Genomic DNA, 21953 nt, shown 5'->3' on the forward strand with positions numbered 1-21953 from the left:
TGCTCCTGACCTCGAGATTGAATCCAGGTCTCCTGAGTCTCTTGCATGGGCAGGCTAATTCTTTACCACTGCATCACCTGGGAAGCACTCAAATATTTATAAAAATTATAAGCATAAAGTAATGAACTTTAAACTCAAGAGACCTGGGTTTGGCCCCAGGCAGCTGGGTGCCCTTGGGAAGACCTTTTTGAGACTTTTATATCCTAGTTCTCCTTGGGCTAGGTCTCAAATATTGTGGTTCTCAAATATTTGACAGGTGGGTTAAAATGCAGATTCCTAGGTAGGTAGACAGGTTTAGTCACTCAGTCGTGTTCGACTCTCTGCGACTGCAAAGACTGTAGCCTGCCATGCTCCTCTGTCTGTAGGATTCTCCAGGCAAGAATACTGGAGTGGGTTGCCATTCCCTTCTCCAGGGGATCTTCCTAATCCAGGGATCGAACCTGGGTCTCCTACATTGCAGGCAGATTCTTTACCAACTGAGCCACTAGGGAAGCAGATTCCTAGGCCCTACTCAAAAGCCACCACATTTTATTCCTTGAAGGTGGGACAGGAACTGGCTTTTTTCTCCAGGTGATTCTGGAATATGTGAGCTGAGAACTTCCAGATGTAAAACCTGGATTTATTGAAAAGGCAAGGAATCAGAGATCAAATTGCCAACATCTGTTGGATCATAGGAAAATCAAGAGAATACCAGAAAAACATCTACTTCTGCTTCATTGTCTAAAGCCTTTGACTGTGTAGGTAACAACAAACTGTGGAAAATTCTTAGAGAGGAGAATATCAGATCACATTACCTGCCTCCTGAGAAATCTGTATGCAGGTCAAGAAGCAACAGTTAGAACTGGACATGGAATAAAGGACTGGTTCAAAATTGGGAAAGGAGTATGTCAAGGCTGTATATTGTCACTCTGCTTATTTAACTTACATGCAGAGTACATTATGTGAAATGCCAAGCTCAATGAAGCTCAAGTTGGAATCAACATTGCCAGAAGAAATATCAATAACCTCAGATATGCAGATGACACCACCCTTATGGCAGAAAGCAAAGATGGAACTAAAGAGCCTCTTGATGAAGTGAAAAACTTGGCTTAAAACTCAACATTCAGAAAACTAAGATCACGGCATCTGGTCCCGTCACTTCATGGCAAATAGATTAGGAAACAGTGGCTGACTTTATTTTGGGGGGCTCCAAAATCACTGCAGATGGTGATTGCAGCCATGAAATTAAAAGATGCTTACTCCTTAGAAGGAAAGTTATGACCAACCTAGATAGCATATTAAAAAGCAGAGACATTACTTTCCCAACAAAGGTCTGTCTAGTCAAGACTATGGTTTTTCCATTAGTCATGTATGGATGTGAGAGTTGGGACTATAAAGAAAGCTAAGGGCTGAAGAATTGATGCTTTTGAACTGTGGTGCTGGAGAAGACTCTCAAGAGTCCCTTGGACTGCAAGGAGATTCAACCAGTCCATCCTAAAGGAGATCAGTCCTGGGAGTTCATTGGAAGGACTGATGTTGAAGCTGAAACTCCAATACTTTGGATACCTGATGCGAAGAGCTGACTCATTTGAAAAGACCCTGATGCTGGGAAAGATTGAGGGCAGGAAGAGAAGGGATGACAGAGGATGAGATAGTTGGATGACATCACCAACTCAATGACATGAGTTTGAGTAAACTCTGGGAGTTGGTGATGGAGAGGGAGGCCTGGCGTGCTGCGGTTCATGGGGTCGCACACAGCAGAGCGACTGCACTGAACTGAGCAACTGAACAACAACAAATAGCATTTATGTAGAAAGATTGATTTTTAAAAGCCAACTTCACCTAGAAAGCAATAGCTCTTGCTGCTGGTGCTAAGTCGCTTCAGTCGTGTCCGACTCTGTGCGACCCCATAGACGGCAGCCCACCAGGCTCCCCTGTCCCTGGGATTCCCCAGGCAAGAACACTGGAGTGGGTAGAAAGCAATAGAGTTTTCATAAAATTGGGTGATGCTGAAAGAACAATAATTTAATGCTTATGCCAAACATTCTATTTTAAATTCCAGAAGTTTCAAGATCAGGCAGGGATACTGCTGACAGCTGGCTTGACTCTCCATAGAATCTGATAGGAAAAAATTCTGTTATCTCCTAACATGCTTTAATAACACCTCAGAGAATGTGTTTTCTCTATCAAAAAGACAGCTCCTACAAAATAAAAACATATTCCTTGTGAAGTTTCACCCTTTGCATCACAAAGTTCTCAGGGATGCTACTGCCTTTAAAGTGTCCCAGGTGTCGCCAGCCAGCAATTAGGCTCTACAATTTTGACTACACTGATGGCATGTGTACTGTCAACATGTCTTTTTGCAATGTCTGTGGCCTGCTTCCCAGATTCACGGTTAGGGTTAATAGGCACTCAGGAGCCTGCCCCTCCCTGGCTGCTACATGCCATTGTGTTTAGAGGTAGACAGGAAGTCTCTGCAGCTGAGGAGGGCTGCTGATCACTTCCTGGTGAACTACTTCAGTGTCCCCGAGTGGCGCATCCTTCTAAAAGTGGATGCTAGAAATCACCACAATTTTGTAAAGTAATTAGCTTCCAATTAAAGTAAATTAAATTTTTTTTTTTTAAGTGAATGCCTATCTACCTTCAGTTGGGACACCAGAGGGCAGTAGTTTGGCTGTACTGCTCTGGCTGTACCACTGTAACCCCTCAGGATGTGGTGGCCGGGACCCTGAACTTCCACCACCAGGGGGCTTCCTGGCCCCAGGAGCCCACACTGCCTGAGGCAGAAAGTGCCCTGTAGGAGCAGCTCTCAATCAGTGACTGGCAGAGCCTGCTCTTCTAATACTCCAATCCCCCTGGCTCAGGGATGGTGCAGCTCTGACTTCTACAGCGAAATTCAGGATTTCCCAAGGGGACTAACGTCCATCCACGAGAGTGATCACTCCCCCTTTACTGGGTGGCTTCTCTTTCCTACTCATTCTTCACTCCCAAATCCTATCTGTACTTGAATCCTTGTCATAGAGTCTGCTTCTAAGAAAACTATCTTCTAGGAACCATCCCACAGTCAATCTAGTGTCCCCTGGATGTGGTTTTTTAACATTTGGGATTGACTGGTGTGTAAATGTTGGAGGTAACATATGTGTTTATGTCCTTCAACCTCCCCAATAGCAAGCTGGAAGCTCTAGACAAATAGAATAGGGAAGGAGTTAATTAAAATCCCTTAACTGTCCCACTGGTTTATTTTTCATATTTGAGGGAACTGAGCTCCACAGAGGTGAAATGATTTGCATAAGGTAACACAATCAGCAAATAGCTGAATCAGAAGCAGAATTTAAACATTTTGGCCACAACCTCAGGGCTGAAAACACTATACTTTATCCCTGTAAATAAAGTAGTATGCTATTTTATGAAGTCAAAAGAGACATTATGACTATGTAGAAGTCAGACATAAATTTTCTACATTTCCCCCCAAGTTTTTGTTGTTAGTAAGGGCTTCTGGGGGCTTCCCCAATGGCTCTGCAGGTAAAGAATCTACCTACAATGCAGGAGACTTGGGTTTGATCTCTGGGTCAGGAAGATCCCGTCGAAGGAAATGGCACCCTCTCCAGTATTCTTGCCTGGACAATCTCTTGGACAGAGGAACTGGTGGGCTATAGTCCAAGAGGTTGCAAAGAGTAGGACACGAGTGAGCGACTCAGCACATACAGAGCTTCTAGGCTGCAAATCAGAGTGTCTGTACATTCTTCAGTTTGGATTTTATGATCTGGTGCTGCATTAGTGAAATGATGATCAAACATAAATATACAGATGTATACATCTTAAGATCTTCCTCAAAACAGTATTCATATGATTTACCCTTCATGTTATATGTCTAAGGTAAATACATAATTCTTCTTAAAGTTTTCTTCTTTTCCTTTTTGCAAACATTCAAGATGTACAAGGTTCCTTCTCAGAAGAGGTACAGAAAACATAACCTTGACAACCTACCTCTTGACTTTGATGGCTCTCCACTTGTCATCAAGGGACATGCTCACTGAAAAGGGTAGAAATAACTACTTATCATTAGAACCAATTCTGTTTCCGTATGCACTGGACACTGCTATTTATTATACTTAAATCTTGACCAACTTTCCTGGAAAATGATAAACTCAAATATATAATTTGAGGACTTAGACAAGAACAAACCTTATAAAAGACCAAATTCACCCCTCCTAATATAAATGAGGAATCTAGGCCCCAGGAAAAGACAAATGATTTTACTGAACCAACATGACCAATAAGTAGAGACCCAAGTCTTCAGATTTCTGCTTTGGTTCTTTTCGAACTCATTATTAATCTTTTTTTTTAATCACCTACACGATTGCTACAAAAATACAAAGGTTGTGACAGAAATAGCTACACTGCCTTATCCACACTCTCCTCTCTGCACTAATAAACCATCAGACTCATGTAGGTGGCTGGTCCATCAGCCCTGTGATCCTTCTCTAGGCTTTAATGTTCAGGGAAGTTGACTGTAGCTTCTCTGGGTTCCTGTCCATGCCCAAGCCTTAGCACTGGGGCTCCAGAACCTCTAGAGAATTCAATCAGAGACTTTTTCAAATAACAACTTCCCAAGAAGTTACCATGGAGATATTTTTAATTGCTAAATATTTGAATTTCCTAAATATATTGTGTTCAATGAGACTTAAATTTCCACTTAGAGAAAAAAAATGTAACTGAAAGTGTGTGTTGAAACTTGAATACAAGTAGCTCTGCTGAGAAAAGTGTCTGGTGGAGTAACAACTGAGATTTTGCTTCACTGAAGTTGTACAAGTCAGGACAGCATCTTTGGCTATCAAACTCCAAACACTGAAATGTCCTAGAGACAACTGTCTTTCAGAAGAGCATAAAGTAGGTAAGAGTCAAACGACAATTCAACAGCCATCCATTTGGTACTAACATAAAGTCCATTATTTCCTACATACATAATTCTTTTCGAAAGGTTATGTTAGAAATTTAATATTTATAATAGTGTAATATTTAACTGTAATGATAAATATCTTATTCTACTAATCAAGTAAGTATTTTTCAATTTCCTCTTCTAATATATCATTTTATTCCATTAGCTCAAGCATGTTAAATTTAAAAAGGGAAGAAAAAGAAAGCACATCACAATAAACCAATAAAGTTACAAACATTTTTTCCCCCTATCTAATGTGCTGGGATATTTGTGGAGCTACAGTGGAAAGAGCACTGACGACAGTTCCGGAGTCCTGGGATACAGTGCTGACTTTCACTAAACAACTTCATGTCTCAATTGCTTAATCTGCTAAATGGAGACAACCAAACCCAACTACTTCTCAGAACTATCTGGGAATCCCAAATGAGCTTCCTCTGTGAAATACGCTGTGTCTGTAAGATAAAGGTTGGCAGTGGCTGAGGAGGAAATATGGGTGTGTCCATCTGGCTACCACAATTCCCACAGGCACTGAAGTGGTACAGTCTGAAGGGAAAAGGGAAGAAAGCCAAGAAGGAGGGGGCCCTGCACAGCGGCACCATGATCCACAGGGCCCCCACTTGCACCTCGTCACTTTGTGCAGGGAACTGGATGGATATAGATGGGAGTGCCCCCTGTACCAGCTTCAGACCAGAACCCCAGAGATGGGGAGGAATGAACACAGAAGAGATTGGGATGGAGAAAAGAGAGGGTAAAGTGAAGACTGCCATGTGTCCACTCGCTTTTGAAAAGACCAAAGGAAAAGGAAAAATAATTTACAAGGCTTCCAGAAAAGATGTGGGGAGAACCAAGGGATGAGTCAAGGGATGATAGAGTTTACTGAAAGTCTCACAGTTCTCACCACTTTCCCAAGCTGTTTCCAAGGAGTCTCTCAACAGCCTGGTTGTGGTACCTAGGCAGGTTGGTATCATTCCCATTTTATTGGTTAGTAGCTGGAAGTTCAAAGAGTTTAGATAGCTTGCCTACAGTTTTCTAACTTGTAACTGAGAAATATAGGATTAAGACCAAAGCCTTTTCATTTCTCTACTGCTAGGTTGTTTGTTTTTTTCTTTTCTGCCATCACTGGTCACTACTAAATGGTGAGAATTTTATACATTTAATTTTATGTGAATTATCCTTATTCTATACCTGTGGTAGAATATATTCACAGCAATTCACATTTCTAAGAGCCTGAAATACAGACTGAATATCAAATCAACAGAGACATTTCCTAATATATATAAGATTTATTTTTTAGAAAGGGACTAAACTTTTGAGCAACTATGTGAGTCCTTGGATAAGCCTCAATACACCATGTCAGTCAGGGGTCTGGTCAGTGATGACCCATTAGCCATGGATGACACTGTCATCCAACTGAAAAGATTTGTGAAGTAATAACAGTCCCTGGTAAGTTTGCTGAACATTTTGGCATTTGTTCAGGAAAATAACACACTGAGATTTTGAAATGAAGCAAAAGCAAATGAAGTTAACTCTTTGCTACATGTTTTGCTTTTTATTTAAAGACTAAGAAAATTATCACTCATATAGGAGGAATTCCAAAAGCATGGCATCTACTCAGCTCACAAAATTTCTGAGAATGCTTTCTATAAGGAAGAGATCATAAGAAACATGTAGATGGAGAAGGAATATATAAGTGGATATAGATGGCCACATACATATGAATATTCAAACTGCCAAGAACAAGGGGTGAACCACAAAATCCCAGAATGAAGAGAGAAATGAAACTATCAAGCCAAAAATATTCAAATACAAGAAAAGAACTGGAAACATTTGGCAGCTAAGGCATCCTCCTTATCTCTTAAGTACAGGTGTTTAACACAGCGCATGGAAGACTTTATTGCCCCCTTCTCTCTCTCTCTGCAATTTGCTTATATCTTTATGACAGTAATTTAATTCAATCTAACACCAGCTTGGTCCTGACCTAACTAAACTCCCCTATCCAATTCTGAATGGTCTTTTACCCTTCTTCAGTGCAAAACTCTAAATATAATAATAAAAAAAAAACCAGACTCTGGGTTTATCCACATCACTACAAATGAATCAGTTTCATTCCTTTTTATGACTGAGTAATATATCATTGCATATATGTACCACGTCTTCTTTATCCATTCCTCTGACTATAACATTTAGGTTGCTTTCATGTCCTGACTATTGTAAACAGTGCTGCAATGAACACCGGGTACATAGAGAAAAACAAATATCATATATTAATACATTCATATGAAATCTAGAAAATGGTACTAATGAACCTATTAATATTTACAGGAATAAAGATGCAGACGTGGAGAACAGACTTGTGGACATGACAGGTGAAAGAAGAAGGTGGAATGAACTGAGAGAGTAGCACTGACATACACACACTACCATGTGGGAAACATAGCTGATGGGAAGCTGCTGTGTGTGACCCAGGGAGCTCAGCTCGGTGATCTATGATGACCTAGGCGTGGGACGGGGGGGTGGGAGGGAGGGGATATATGTATACTTACAGCTGATTCGTGTGTTATAGAGAAAAAAACTAATATTGTAAAGTGATTATACTCCAATTAAAAAAATAAAAAATATAATAAAAAGAACATATCACTCAGATTTAGATGATGTCAGACAGGATTCCAGCAGGGAACAGATGGCATACACAGAAGAGATGATTGAAAAGTATTTAAAGAACTATTTACAAGATGTGGGCCAGTGAAGGAAAATCAGTAAGAAACAGTGGAGCAGCCCAGGGCTCCCAACAGCAGGAAATCATTACTACTTCTAGACAGATAGGCAAGGGGAAGGGAATGAGTTCTGGATCAGGCAGATTTGCGCTGCAGAAAAGGCTGTAGCCTTCAGCAGAGTAGCAAAGCCACCACCACGCTCCAGTGCCACCTCCTGCTCCTGCTCTCTCCTCCAAAGCCTCCTACTGGCTGAACTTAACTAGAAACCGGACAGCAGGAGAGCTGGGTCCACACAGTCTATAAATAAGCCCTCAGGAGCACAGAGGAGGGTGGAGAGTGGAGCTGGAAGGGCACACACAGACCAGCCAGAGACTGAGGTTTCACAGAGATGTCCACTGCCGCATTGCTAATTACGATGAAAAATCAGAAAGAACCTAAATGCCCAGCAACAGGGGAATGACTAAGAAAATTGTTTTACATATTTCAATGACGTGAAAATGTGCTTTTATATAAGTAAAAAATAAAACAGGATATAAAAAACATCTAAATTGCTGCCTTTGTAATTTCATTTTTAGTTCTACATTATATGAAAATACGGTACGGAAAACGAAAAGAAAGTGTTATTCATATGGTTATTAAAGCCACCAAAACAGCTAAGGCAGATGTGGTCTACATCAACAAATCAAATTAGTGTCTCAATCACAAAAGAACAGTCCCTTTGAAGGTTCACTAGTCTCACTGCTTCCATAGAACTGGACAGAACATTTTAAAAGTGGCATCAACCAATCAAGCCTTTTCAAGGAAGGTAAAATGATACTTTGGGGACCTGGAATCCAATTCATGTGAAGAACAAGAGAATGACCTAGGTACCTTTCTCTTACTTTCCATAGTTTGTATCACACTTTCCTCCTCCCCCTACCCCTAGCAGCTCTTTAAACAAGATATAAAGAGAGGTCTGTATAATGACCACTTTAACCACTAAAGACAGCATGCCTCCCTCATCAAGTCATTCAAAATGAAAACATTTCTAAACCCTAAAATGAAATTTTGGTATCTTGTAATAAAATAAAATTTGTAGGCATATTCTGGGTTTTTCTCTCTCTCTCATCCCTCCCTGCTTTGTTGACGTTATAAGCACATGTGCAGTTTACCAAGTAAGTAATCTAGCACTGAGTATAGATATGAGCACATATTTGTGTGTATATACAATACATGGGAGTCTCCAGTGGTTCAGATGGCAAAGAACATGCCTGCAATGCAGGAGGCCTGGGTTCAATCCTGGGGTTGGGAAGATCCTCTGGAGAAAGGAATGGCTACGTACTCCATTATTCTTCCCTGGAGAATTCCATGGACAGAGGAGCCTTGTGGGCTACAGTCCATGGGGTCGCAAAGAGTCAGATACAACCAACCGACTAACACCGACTAACACGAAGTAGCAACATACTCCAGTATTCTTGCCTGGGAAATCCCATGGACAGAGGAGTCTGGTGGGCTACAGTCCGGTGTTGCAAAAGAGTTGGACACGACTTAGTGACTAAACAACAACAACTGGAAAAAGAAATTCACTCTAAGTTAGTTTTTTGCATGTAATAATACTCATAGAAATTAATGAACATTCTTAAATATAATTTTGAAAGTACCTCCAATACAAATGTGTCAAAATTCAGTTTTCAGAGAAATGAGCACTAAAGACAAACTCAGTAGCTTCCATAAAAACAAAGATTATTTAAAGGGTTTTCATAATCCTTTAACATCAAACTCTCTAGCTTTACAATTTTCAGCAACAGTGTTTCCTATAAATCTGGAGTTTTGGTCATCAGCATCTCTTTCCTCTTTTAGGGCTATGGTTAATCTTTATGCAAAGTGAAAAATCCTCAACATTTGCCACTTTAGACTCCTTTGCATACTCTGTGAATCATCCCAGCAATAGGCAGTAAGACTCGGCGGTTTTGAGAATAGACTGGAAATCAGGTGCAACAAGTTTAGTCAACACTTCAAGGACTGAGTCACTGATTCTCAGCAGAATTATCTCAAAAGTTCCCAGGAAAACCATGATGCCTTGTAGACTTCCTGGCATGAATTCTTGGATAGTCCCCTTCTCTAAATGGGACATGGTAGAGTGCAGATAATTAATAAGGAGAAATTCTTCTCTTCCGGTCTTTGAAAAAGTGACAGTTCTGAGTATAAATCAATAACTACATTTCTGTTGGATGCTGCTGTTCTCTAGCTAACCACCTCCCCTATTCTCTCTCTCCCCCCACCAATCACTTGTTCAATTAGCTTTAGTCTTCTCGTGGCGTAGTGAAAATATTATGAACTTTAGAATTTGAAAGACCTGGGTTCAAATACTACTTTGTCGTTTACCAGATAAATCAGTTTGGGCAAGCTACTTCCCCCTCTTTCAGGTTCTGTTTCTCAACTGGAAAGATGGGGGTAAAATCACCTACTTAGATGAGCTATTATGAAGATAAATGAGACACACCAAATATAAAAGCAACTGCCACCTGACAGGTAATCAATAATTCAAGCCCTTTCACCTATGTATTCTTGGCAGAAGTTTCTTATATTTACTTAATTTATAGGAGAGGCTGGGAATGATTAATCAGAGGAGAACTGTCTTCCTTCATACCCCCCACCAAGCCCATTTTTTCTCTGAAAACATACCCAAACACAATTGGCTGTCTTTTGCTTTTTGTTGATCAGTTCTTGGGTGGCATGAAGATAGACACTGCTGCTCTCCTTTGTTTAACATCTGCTGGCTTTGTAAATTTGTGGACTTCTAACCACAGTATGACTATACACACAGAAAAGCAACCATGAGTTCTGTAGAGAATAAGGAAGTTGATGCTTAAATTCCTGAAAAGTACCTCTGCGGGGAAACTACAAGATGAAGCAAACACAGCCTCAATGCATCAACAGTTATCACCTAGATCTAGGACCAGTTGTTCCCTTATGGGCATAAAAAAGAGCTTTAATAAAAGTGAAATAACAAGGAAGGGTACAATCAAGCACCAACAATGCACCAGCTACTATGACTTCTAGGTCAAAGTACTTGAAACCTCTCATGGGGTGAGATTAGAACAATCACAACATGAAAACTGGTAAAAAGTCAAAACTTGAACCAATGCCAGATATTTAGTCATACTTTGCTTTTATCCTGAAAAACAAAATCCAAATTCTAGGTTTAGACTAACTTGTTTAAGCATGTTTACTGACACACATGGGAATACAAATGTTCTTGTTTCTGTCAAAAGTAGGCTCCAGGGAAGGATTCTTGATCAATAATTGAGTCTATTCCAGTCAAATTTGTTTTGGGGAGTCAATACTAAAAGAGAATAGTCTTGTAACCCCACCCTGGAGCAACTACATTTTCTTGTTTTGCACATAATAACAGCAAGTTAATATTTCTTGCAGATAAATGACAATCACTTAGTTCTCAGAAGGAAAACAGTAGGGATGGGAGCCATAAGGGACCAGAGCCAAGAATGTCTGCAAGGCCTGGGGGTGCCTCTGCTGCACAGGCTTGAAAAGGGCCGGCTCTAGGTCTGCACATGGCAGGTGTGATAAAGGAGACGTTGTATTTCAACCTGAATTTCATCAGTTTGATTCAAATATCTTAACTGTTTCAAATAGTAGATGGAAAAACAATCAAATTGAGATTTTATAGGATATTTATTAAATTCATCAGTATTATCAAAACATTTAAATAAGATCACTAATAAAATATATTACCTGTCAGAGCACCATCAGTTTGTCAAGCCCCAAAAGGGCTTTCTTGAATATGGATAGACTCTATAAAGAATATTTTACTATTATAAAATATGGTTTGTGCAAACTTTATACATTTTTTTTGAAAACATGAACCAAGTTATTGTGTGTGTGCGTTCAGGTTCTGGGGTATTTTTTTTAGATGGTAGGTGACATACTAATTATGTCTGAATTCTGTAACTCTGTAAGAATTCAATATGCCAGTAACTAGACTATAGTCACAACTCAATCTGGGGATCAGACAGTCTCGTAGTTGTTGGTTTATGAATCCAGGGAAAGATTTCCAGGAGAATAGTCATTAGGAAGTCAAATGAGTCAGCTGGACTCCTATCAAAGGTGGGTAGAGGCCAGGAATAGAGAAGTATAGTCTATAACCCAAGAGGACCCAGAACAGCAGCTGAACAGAAGCCAGAAAACCTGATTTTATTCCTGCTTCCTCCACCTGCATTGCATTCTTTGAACCTCAATTTCCTCATCTATAAATGAGGGTCTGGGCTATTGCACAGAACTATTACAAGCCTCAAGTAGAATAAAATACCAGCCATAGTTTATAATCCTTGATGTGTAAGATCAACATAAGGTGAAACTTGTATTTGTTAGCAGGGAATACTCAGTGATAAATCAGAAACTAAAACAAAAGATTCAAGCAGCAGGATCTCTATAGACCTAATTAAGGTTACCCCTAGCAGTTTTCCTTGAGAAATTCTGACACCCCACTTAGCCTAAGCAGCAACTGCAAATTTTCCAGGCCACCTGGCTAGCTGCTTATCTTTGTGCATGCAAACTACTGTCCTGGCCTAGACTGTACTGGCAGGGAAGAGGGTGTACCAACCAAGCCTCCCTCCAGGTCATGCTGTTTCTTGAGAAAGCCTGGGCAGAAGCTCCAGACTCAAGATCTTTAGACATTTTCCTTTTGTATATAATATACACTTTAGAATTTCTGCTTTAAAATTGCTTTTTCTTCCAAGATTTTAATGCACTTATATTTTAATGTATTTATGTATATTTTTCTCTTCACTACTTAATATAGAAATTGTTTAGTATCAAAAGTTAACTTGTTTTCCTATGTACATTATAATTTCTGCTTGCCAAATTTACAGCTTAACTATACTTACTGTGGGAATACAAAGAAGGTAGCACTAGCCAGTGCTTTTAATTTGTAGTGATTAACTGCAGGACTCAAGACCATCAGCTGGAGAACCACAGCCCCAATCCTCATGAGCTCCAGTACTCTTGCCTGGAAAATCCCACGGACGGAGGGCCTGGTGGGCTGTAGTCCATGGGGTCGCTAAGAGTCATACACGACTGAGCGACTTAACTTTCACTCACTTTCACTTTCTGTGCCTCATTCTTTCTCAAAATAGGAATAATAGTACCTGCCTCTCCAGGATGTTATGAATTAACTGTGGTGAGTTAATATTTGTAAAGTGCTTGGAACAGTGTCTGACACAATGTATGTTAAATAAACTGCATCTTTCAATAAAATCTTGATGGAAAACAGTGTTTTCATAGACATGATCTAAAGTTATTATAAATCAAATGCTCCCTGTATTTTCTTGCTTTATTCATAGCACATATTATTTTGCCTCTTGAACCCAATTTTAAGATAAAGAACTATCCAACTAGAAAATCCAAAGGACTATCAGGAATTTATGCTATTGCTTATTAACTGATTTGGAAAAATTAAGATATGTATTAAGCATGGTATCTTTATGCAACTGTTGGCCAAATCTCTTATTTGAACTATTATCTTCAGATTGTCATAACCCTGGCTTCTAAAAGATGACACTCATTCAGGGGGGCTGACTTGAAATGGTGTAGAACATTAAGAAATACGGTCAGCAGCCAACTTCTTCACCACAGAATATTTTGCCAAGCTTACCAGTAACTTATTTTTACTCATTTCACTTCCATACATGGGAAGGTTAAAAAACAAAAGGCACTTGTTAATTCTGTGTTTCATTTTTCTGTGTCAGTGACAGGTTCAACCTGTCTTTGTCTTGTCTATAACTTGTAGATGAGAGAAACTGGGGATACCACAAATGGATTTAGGATTATCTGCCTCACTTGTGTGTCTCAGGGTCTCCTGGTACTTTGTCAAAATGATCCCTTGTTGTTAAGGGTGTCTGTCATTGCTTCACTCCCACTGCATAGGCCAATCCAGAAAGCACACGGTTCTGTAAAGACAGCACTAAGTAAGTGCTCATTCTCTAGAATGAAGGCATCTTATGAAGCTGAACCTGTAGAGGTATTCTGATGAGGCATTTGGGTTGGCCCAATGCACCTGTGCTTTAAGGAAGCAATAAATGAACTAATGAGACTTGTAAACAATTGACTGGCCTTTCTTGCCAACATCCACACAGGTGTCAGCTATTGATATATACTTTATCTTTAAAACTCACTTCGGGACAAGATACTGAATTCACATTTCAACCCTCTCTTGGGTAAAAGTCCAGAATTCATTTTGTATAGTGAATATATGAAAAGACATCAGTTGGATATGCAAGGCAATTTGGGATGAAAATAAAGATAGGTTGTTTTAAGGAAGAACACTTTGCTTATAGAACACATGCAATGCTAGATTCTTCTTAAAAGAGGCTCCAGAATCATCCTGACAGAGATTGTGTAGACACCAAGTTAGCTATGCACCCTAAATAACAGTTCTCATGGGATCTGTAAATCTGTCTAAAAATGTCAAGAACCATTCATTTTCAGTCTGTAATTTTAGAGTATCAATATCATGTTTACCTATAATTTCAGTGAAGGTTTTCAAATCAATGTCATAATTGAAGCCAGTCTTTTTTAAAATTTTTTATGAAGCCCAATCTTTATTCCTAGGTGCCAGAATATGACAGAAGAGCTGAGATAATCTCAAATTCTAGATATTTTAAATATTTACCATTTAAATAGAAAATTATTTATGCATAATCCTGAGTACACAATTCTCTTTTGTTTTAAATGTCACTATGAAAATAAGTTTCTGTGATTGTCCTTTTGGTCCAGTATTGGATATAGTTTAAGATGATCAAAATTTAAGAAGATTTAGAGCCTTTGATGATCTCTATAGGAGAGAATAAAAATTCTCATTAATTATTCAGTATGAGTAAAACTTAATGAGAGAAAAAAATTTCTGCTGCTTGAAGACAATCCTTCTCCTGACCTCAATGCATTGGACTAAATCTTCTGTTTCTACACTTAATGCATGATATGCTACTTTATTCATTCATACACCCCTCCTCCACTAGACTACAAGTTTCTTAGGAGCCGATATCATCTCTAATTCATTGCTCTTTTTCCCAATGCCTGATACAGAGTAAGAGCTCAGTAAGTGTTTGTTGGACTTAAACTTCTCTTTAAATTCTGATTGATAATCATTTCAATAAGATACAGAAAGGAATGTTTTACCAAAGAGTAGTTAGCATTAATCCTAGAAAAATGATTCTGTAGTCAGATTGCATTGCTTTTCATGAACAGGTTCTCTAAATCTTCTTACAATAGGTAAAACATGAAAAGGAGATTAAACAATTATTTGATAAATTTTTTCAAGGTAAACAGAAATGCATACAGTTCAAGATTCAAATAATCTCACCAAACAGGGTGATGGACAGGGAGGCCTGGCGTGCTGCAATTCATGGGGTCGCAAAGAGTCGGACATGACTGAACTGAACTGAAAGAAAAAGGAAATAAACCCAAGCACAGAAGTACTAACGGTCTCCAAAAGTGTTCATGTCACTTGGATGTGGACTAAGAAGATTAAGGCTAAAAGTGTAGAAAAAGAGTGGCTAAAGCAATAAAGTGGCAAAGAATTATCCTATACTAAACTCAGACTCCAAAACTGCTTCAGGAGAAATACCACCAACCCCAAATATAAACTTTACCTTTGACTTCGTAATTCAGATATATTAAGACTGTTAAGTCTTGAATGCACAAAGGCCACCCTTTTACAACTACAAAGGTATTTCCAGACACCCAAAGGTACTTCAGGTCTTGATATACCTGGTTATAAACTCCTCCTGGACTTCTGAAGTTGTTTAACTCCACTTACAAGGTCAAGTGGACTTATGAACGCTACCACCATCACTACGCAGACAACAATTACAACACCACTGCCATGATCGCTCCCGCTCTACCTTTCATCTGTCCAGCACCTGCTTTGCCCTGGGCCCTGGCCCAGGTGTTTTATATAGATAGCATTTAACCCTCAGAAAGCCCCAGAAGGGATGTTGTTGTCTCCATTTTACAGGTGAGAAAGCTGAGGCTTAAAGACTGAGGCGTACAAAACTTATCCTAACAGCAGAGGCAAATTTGAAGCTGAGTCTTTCCAATACCACAACCTAGGGCTTTGTCACTGCAACTTGCTCTCAGAGGTATTTCTAAGCCTCTGTTATCTTCCAGGCACCGTGCTACTAATTTTAAATATATATTTAGAAGTCTCCAAAACAATGCTAAGAGATAGGTAGCAGCTCATGAAATTGAAGCTAGAGCAGGAAAGAAACTCCTCCAGGAGCTCACAGCTAGTAAGTGACAGGGCTAAAAATTAAATACCTGCTTTATCAATGGTGAAAGAATATAAACCGAAAATTTCAAAGACTTGCCTTTGGCATAAACTAAATAAGGGAAGTAACCGGTATCTATTAACCAGTTTAGATGCACTATTAGATAAAACAAATGTAGGCTTATCTCGGAGAAGGTGAGGGCACCCCACTCCAGTTCTCTTACCTGGAAAATCCCATGGACAGAGGAGCCTGGTAGGCTGTAGTCCATGGGGTCACGAAGAGTCAGACAGGACTGAGCGACTTCACTTTCACTTTTCACTTTCATACATTGGAGAAGGAAATGGCAACCCACTCCAGTGTTCTTGCCTGGAGAATCCCAGGGATGGGGAAGCCTGGTGGGCTGCCGTCTATGGGGTCGCACAGAGTTGGACACAACTGAAGCGACTTAGCAGCAGCAGCAGACTTATCTAGCTATGTCCTTTTTGTTAGAAAATAATTAAACCTGTTTAGAGTTCTAAACACTAAACCAGTCACAAAAGATGGAAAAATGGAATCAATCAAGTCATGAAGATGAACACTCTACAATTTCAGAATGTTTCCAATGACGGTTCTTTTTCTCATGAAATAAAATAACAGTTTATCCTCAAAACCCTCTAGTTATTTATAGAGTCTAAGGAGTGAGTTGTTTTCCTGTTATAGAAGGAAAATGTCCATGCAAAGACAGAAAAACTAGGCGACGTTTGGCAATCTCAAAACTTGAACCTCTGCATCCTGAAACGAGGATGCTCTGCTCTCTGATGTTGGCTGCATTTTTCCTCCAAATGAAATCAAGTCTGCTGATTTTCAGAGGATTATGGCCATCACCTGAGTCTGGCTTCCTGCGGAGAGCATTAATGCTTGCTTCTAGGTTTGGAGTTCAGATGGAGAGTGATCATTTTTAATTCACTCAATTGACCTTTAGCTCAGAACCCATTTCTAATTAAAATAACACTGATTAGGGAAAATAAAAACGAAGCACTATTTTCATCATATAGCAGAAAATAAATCATAAAATAACTACTCAAAACTATAGGCAAGATATTAATAAGAAAAAGGAGAAATAGCTCCCATTTACTGAGCACTCACACTGTGCCAGTCACTGTTCTGAGTGCTTGACAGCCACTAACTTATTTTTATAACAACTCTTATTATGCCCCTTTTATGGATGAGAAGACTGAAGCACAAAAAGGATAATAACTTGCCCAGGATGACACAGCTAAGTGTCACAGTAAGTAGAACAGGAATTTAAACCCAGATATAGAATTCCCCCGGTTTGATTCCTGTGTCAGGAAGATCTCCTGGAGAAGGGATAAGCTATTCATTCCAGTATTCATGGGCTTCCCTGGTGGCTTGGACAGTAAAGAATCTGCCTGCAATGTGGGAGATGTGGGTTCGATTCCTGGGTTGGGAAGATTCCCTGGAGAAGGGAAAGACTACCCACTCCAGTATTCTGGCCTGGAGAATTCCATGGATAGAGGAGACTGGCTGTCTACAAAGTGGCTGTAGGGGGCTACAAAGGGTCTACATGGGTCTGCAAAGAGTCAGACATGACTGAGCGGCTAAGCACAACACAGAGAATTCACACTCTGAATAAAATGCTTACAAATGAAGTATAATTCAAAACCTGATAAATGATGGTGCCACTGAAGGCTGCTAAGGAAACTCTAGCCAAAACTCACCATGCCCTCTCCACACACACCAGTGTGGTCCCTCAGATGGCAAGAGAATGGACAAGACAGAAGATGAAGCCGACTCAGGACGGCGACGGCTCTGTTTCTATGGAAAATAACATACTAATATGCTTACCAAAACCAAGCTTGAAAAAAAAAAAAACTCTTCAGGTGCATTTTAGGGAAAGAGACAGCCATGTTCAAATTATTTTATGTAAAGGAAGCAAGCAATGGTCACTGAGTTTTAGAACATCTGCACTAAAGATTGCAAATATTTGCAGAATACAGACATCAGTAAACTTTAAACCATCATTGGACTGTTAAGTTCTTTTTTAAATTAAATTTATTTATTTTAATTAGAAGCTAATTACTTTACAATATTGTATTGGTTTTGCCATACATCAGTATGAATCCACCACGGCAGGATACAGGAAGCTTGGGGCTGGTGCACTGGGATGACCCAGTGGGAACATGTGGACTGCTAAGTTCTTAAGAGGGGAAGCATTTTTTCCCCTCCAACCCTATTTTTTCCCATTCCTTCCATTAGAGCTTAACATTTATAATAATGATAATTGTGATGGTGGTGGTGATGGTTTTACATTTACTGAGTTTCTACTTTGCATCCAGAGGTATGATAAGAGTTTTACATTTAATGACATAAACTAGCATGTGATATTCACTACAGTCCTACAGAATTAGTATTACTATGTTTTCCATTTTCCATCTGAAGAAATGGAGACTCAGAAAGATGAAGTAACTTGTCCAAGGTCATATATCCAGGACATAAATTCATTTTCATTTGCTCTAAAAGCCCACAAAATTAATGGTGAATGCCCAGCAGATAAGTGTGGCCATCTGACTGTCCCATCCTTATATAGAAATGAAGGTCCCAGTGAGTGCTGCACATTCCAGCTGAGGCCCACACCTCCAAATCCTGGACAGAAATGAACAAACAGGGAAGATTGCTCAAGAGAGTGAGACTGACCAAAGATGGGCCAGAAATCTAAGTGTGCTTTAGCTGCTCTCTTTACTAGTAACCGGTACACCCTCTCAGGAGTAAACAAAATATGTATAAAGATGATATAACTAGAAAAACATCCCAGAGACAGACCAGTAAGTTTAGTTCTCAGGACATTTGTTAGTACAAAGTTCATCATAATTCTAAAGGAAAGAATAGAGTGCTTTAAGACCGAACTAAAATACAAGAAGCTCAAGGAGAGAAATAAAAACTCCTAAGTTTTAGTCTAAAATGCATTTGGATTTGAATAAGTTGTTTATTTAACACTTTGCAGAAAGATCCATATAGTCAAAGCTATGGTTTTTCCAGTAGTCATGTACGGATGTGAGAGTTGGACCATAAAGGCGGCTGAGCACCAAAGAATTTATGCTTTTGAATTGTGGTGTTGGAGAACACTCTTGAGAGTCCCTTGGACAGCAAGGAGAGCAAACCAATCAATCCTAAAGGAAATCAACCCTGAATATTCATTGGAAGGACTGATGCTGAAGCTGAAGCTCCAATACTTTGGCCAGCTGATGCAAAGGGAAAGATGCCAGAAAAAATAGAAGGCAGGAGAGGGGGAACAACAGAAGATGAGATGGTTGGATGGCATCACCAACTCAATGGACATGAGTGTGAGCAAACTCAGGGAGATAGTGAAGAATAGGGAAACCCGGTGTCCTGCACTCCATGGGGTTGCAAAGAGTCAGACACGACTTAGCAACTGAACAACAAAATTGTTTATAGCTGTGTATCATGTCATTTGATAGGTAGAATGTGATGGGACCAGGTCAGAAGACCATTACTATGGAAGTGTTTAAATTATTTGCTGATGTAATAGGAAAAATACTTTTACGTTGGATACATCATTATTAAGTAACATTTTGTTAGAAATTAGTTCATAGTTAAGCACATTAAGTCTTTAGGTGGATAAAAAATATGTCCTATTACAAGCAATTACTACTGTGAATGATAAATATGAGAAAAAATAAAATGCATTCTGTGAGCACTCCACTCCCTATGTCCTCACACATACTCAGACTTCCCTGAACCACTTGTTCAGGAAGTTCTTCTCAGGAAGTACCATGTTCTTCCAAGTATTGAGGATGCTCATAATGCAACCTCTGCCTGGAACGCATTGCTCCTTCCCTTTTCTGACTAAACTGCCTCAGTCATCCTCCTCCAGGAAGATCCCTTCCTCCATAGATCCCTTCCTCTATTCTAACATCTATTGCAGCACTTATCCCACAGTTTACTTTTTGGTGTTCTCAAGACACAAAGAATTCTTTGATGACAGAGGCCACTCTCATTGTTTTTGATACCCCAGCACTTAGTTAATATTTGCCAAATGATTGAAATTACATTGCAAAGACTCTGGTACAATATTATTCTCACTGTTCACAAAAGTGTGTGTTAAACACACATAAAGGTGTGTATTTAAAAGCAAATACAGAAGGGGACTTCCCTGGTGGTTCAGTGGCTAAGACTCCACGCTCCTAATGCATGGGGCTGAGATTCGATCCCTGGTCAGGGAACTAGATCCCACATTTAGAGTCCACATGCCCTAAATAAAAGATACTGCATGCTGCAGTGAAGACCCAGCACAGCCAAAGAACTAAATAAATGTTTTGTTTTGTTTAAAAAAAAAAAAAACACACATATAGAAGGATATACTGGAAATTGCCAACTGTTCTTCAATATAGATTTTCACACACCTGAACCTCTTCAATATACCATTATGTCAAATTGATTATTGCTCAACGAACGCACCAATTCAGATAGTATAACTGAATACTTACACATGAAAGATAAAATCGTCACACTGCTGCTGCTAAGTCGCTTCAGTCGTGTCCAACTCTGTGCGACCCCACAGACGGCAGCCCACCAGGCTCCCCCGTCCCTGGGATTCTCCAGGCAAGAACACTGGAGTGGGTTGCCATTTCCTTCTCCAGTCGTCACAAAACCACGGCAAAACATTTAAAAGCTATGGCAGTTACACTTGGAATAACTAGGTGCTGCTTTTTTCTACCACTGATTCCAATGGGGACAAGTCATGCACCCTTTGGTCTCAAGTTCTCCACCCATTAAATTGGGATAACCATCCCTGCCACTTCCTCCTCCACTCGGATCCTGTGAGGACAGTGGAGCTATAAGAACACCAAGAGTGGACATCTTCACAATTAGGGCACCATGGTCAGAAGTCTGAAGGAATCCCCAGGTGGAGTTCCGATCTCGTTATGGTAATAACCCTTCGCAACCCACCTACAAGTTGATAGTATAGCTCAGTATAGTATAGCTCTCGTCAGCAAGTTGATAGTATAGCTTCTGGTGTTGTCTTTGCTACACTTATTTTGTAGTCAAAGTAAAGTCTACATGGGTGGGCACAAGTTCTTCTCACTGGTGCTTGGTCTGAACCAGAAGCAGCGAGGAACCCGTTCATTCACGGCGACCACCACAGTCCCCTCCTTGGACCCCGTTACGTTCCTGCCGCGCGAAGCCGACCCTGGGCCTTGCCCCTCCTCGGAGAGGGGTCGATCGAGGCCGAGGGTAGAGAGGACTCGAGGGTCAGGGTAGCCGGAATGGAAAAGGTCGGGGGAAGTGAGCCGGGGATAGGCTAGCTCGCCGAGGGGCTTACCTGGCCTCTCTGAGGGGCTCCAGGGGCGGGTGTGGAATGAACACCCTACAGTCAGACCGCGGAGGCTGCTGCTTCTTCTTGGAGCGCCAGATATGGAAAGAGGTGTGCTTTTTGGGGGGCCTGGACGGACTGGACTCCCCGTGGTCACCCTGAGGTGGCAGCGACAGTGGCATCTTCTCGTCTGCCTCCTCCTCCTCCGGCTGCTCGGACGCTGCCCTCTCGGTCGCCCGGTTCTTGTATTAATAAAAGAACTCACCTGGGCGCCCGCTGGCCCGCCTATCCCCGCGCGCCGGCCGACCCCGCCCCCTCGTCGCGGGTCTGCAGCAGAGCGCCTCCCCCATGGCGCAGGAGGCCCGCGGCGGGAGCCCAGGTGAGGCGCTCGCCCGGAGCTGCAGGTATGGAGGACACGCCCCCTCGTCCCGGACCTCGGGGAGTGCGGCGGCCGCGGGATGGCGACACCTACTGGAAATCTTGAGAACCGCCCGCGTCTCCTGTCTCGGCATCCTCTGTTCTGTTGTGGGAGCCAGAGCTGGGTCGGGTTTTGACATCTTCTCCGGTGCATGTGCCATAGGTCGTCTACGGAGTTGTTGGTCACTCTTGGCTTGGCCAAGGCTAGCACGAAGAATGGCTTAGCCACGAACCCCGCCTGAAGAAGGATGGGAGAGGCGCATCCCATGGCCGGGCTGCCAGGCAATTAGGACTATTCTACTCTGACC

The 21953-nt window shown here is 40.8% G+C and overlaps 1 protein-coding gene across 1 annotated transcript in view; it reads right to left on the reverse strand.

The window, feature by feature from the left end:
* Positions 1–21538, reverse strand: part of CRYBG1 (crystallin beta-gamma domain containing 1) — a 235500-nt gene extending 213962 nt beyond the window's left edge. Inside the window, exon 1 of the mRNA XM_086317505.1 lies at positions 21238–21538. Within this exon, the coding sequence (XP_086173631.1) occupies positions 21238–21410 (173 nt within the window). The 5' untranslated portion in view covers positions 21411–21538. The remainder of the gene's footprint in view (positions 1–21237) is intronic.
* Positions 21539–21953: the final 415 nt, after the last annotated feature.

The sequence above is a fragment of the Bos grunniens genome, chromosome 9, assembly GCF_055505025.1.
Source record: "Bos grunniens cultivar Pamir isolate PY7600 chromosome 9, Bosgru_T2T1.0, whole genome shotgun sequence".
Taxonomy (NCBI): Eukaryota; Metazoa; Chordata; class Mammalia; order Artiodactyla; family Bovidae; genus Bos; species Bos grunniens.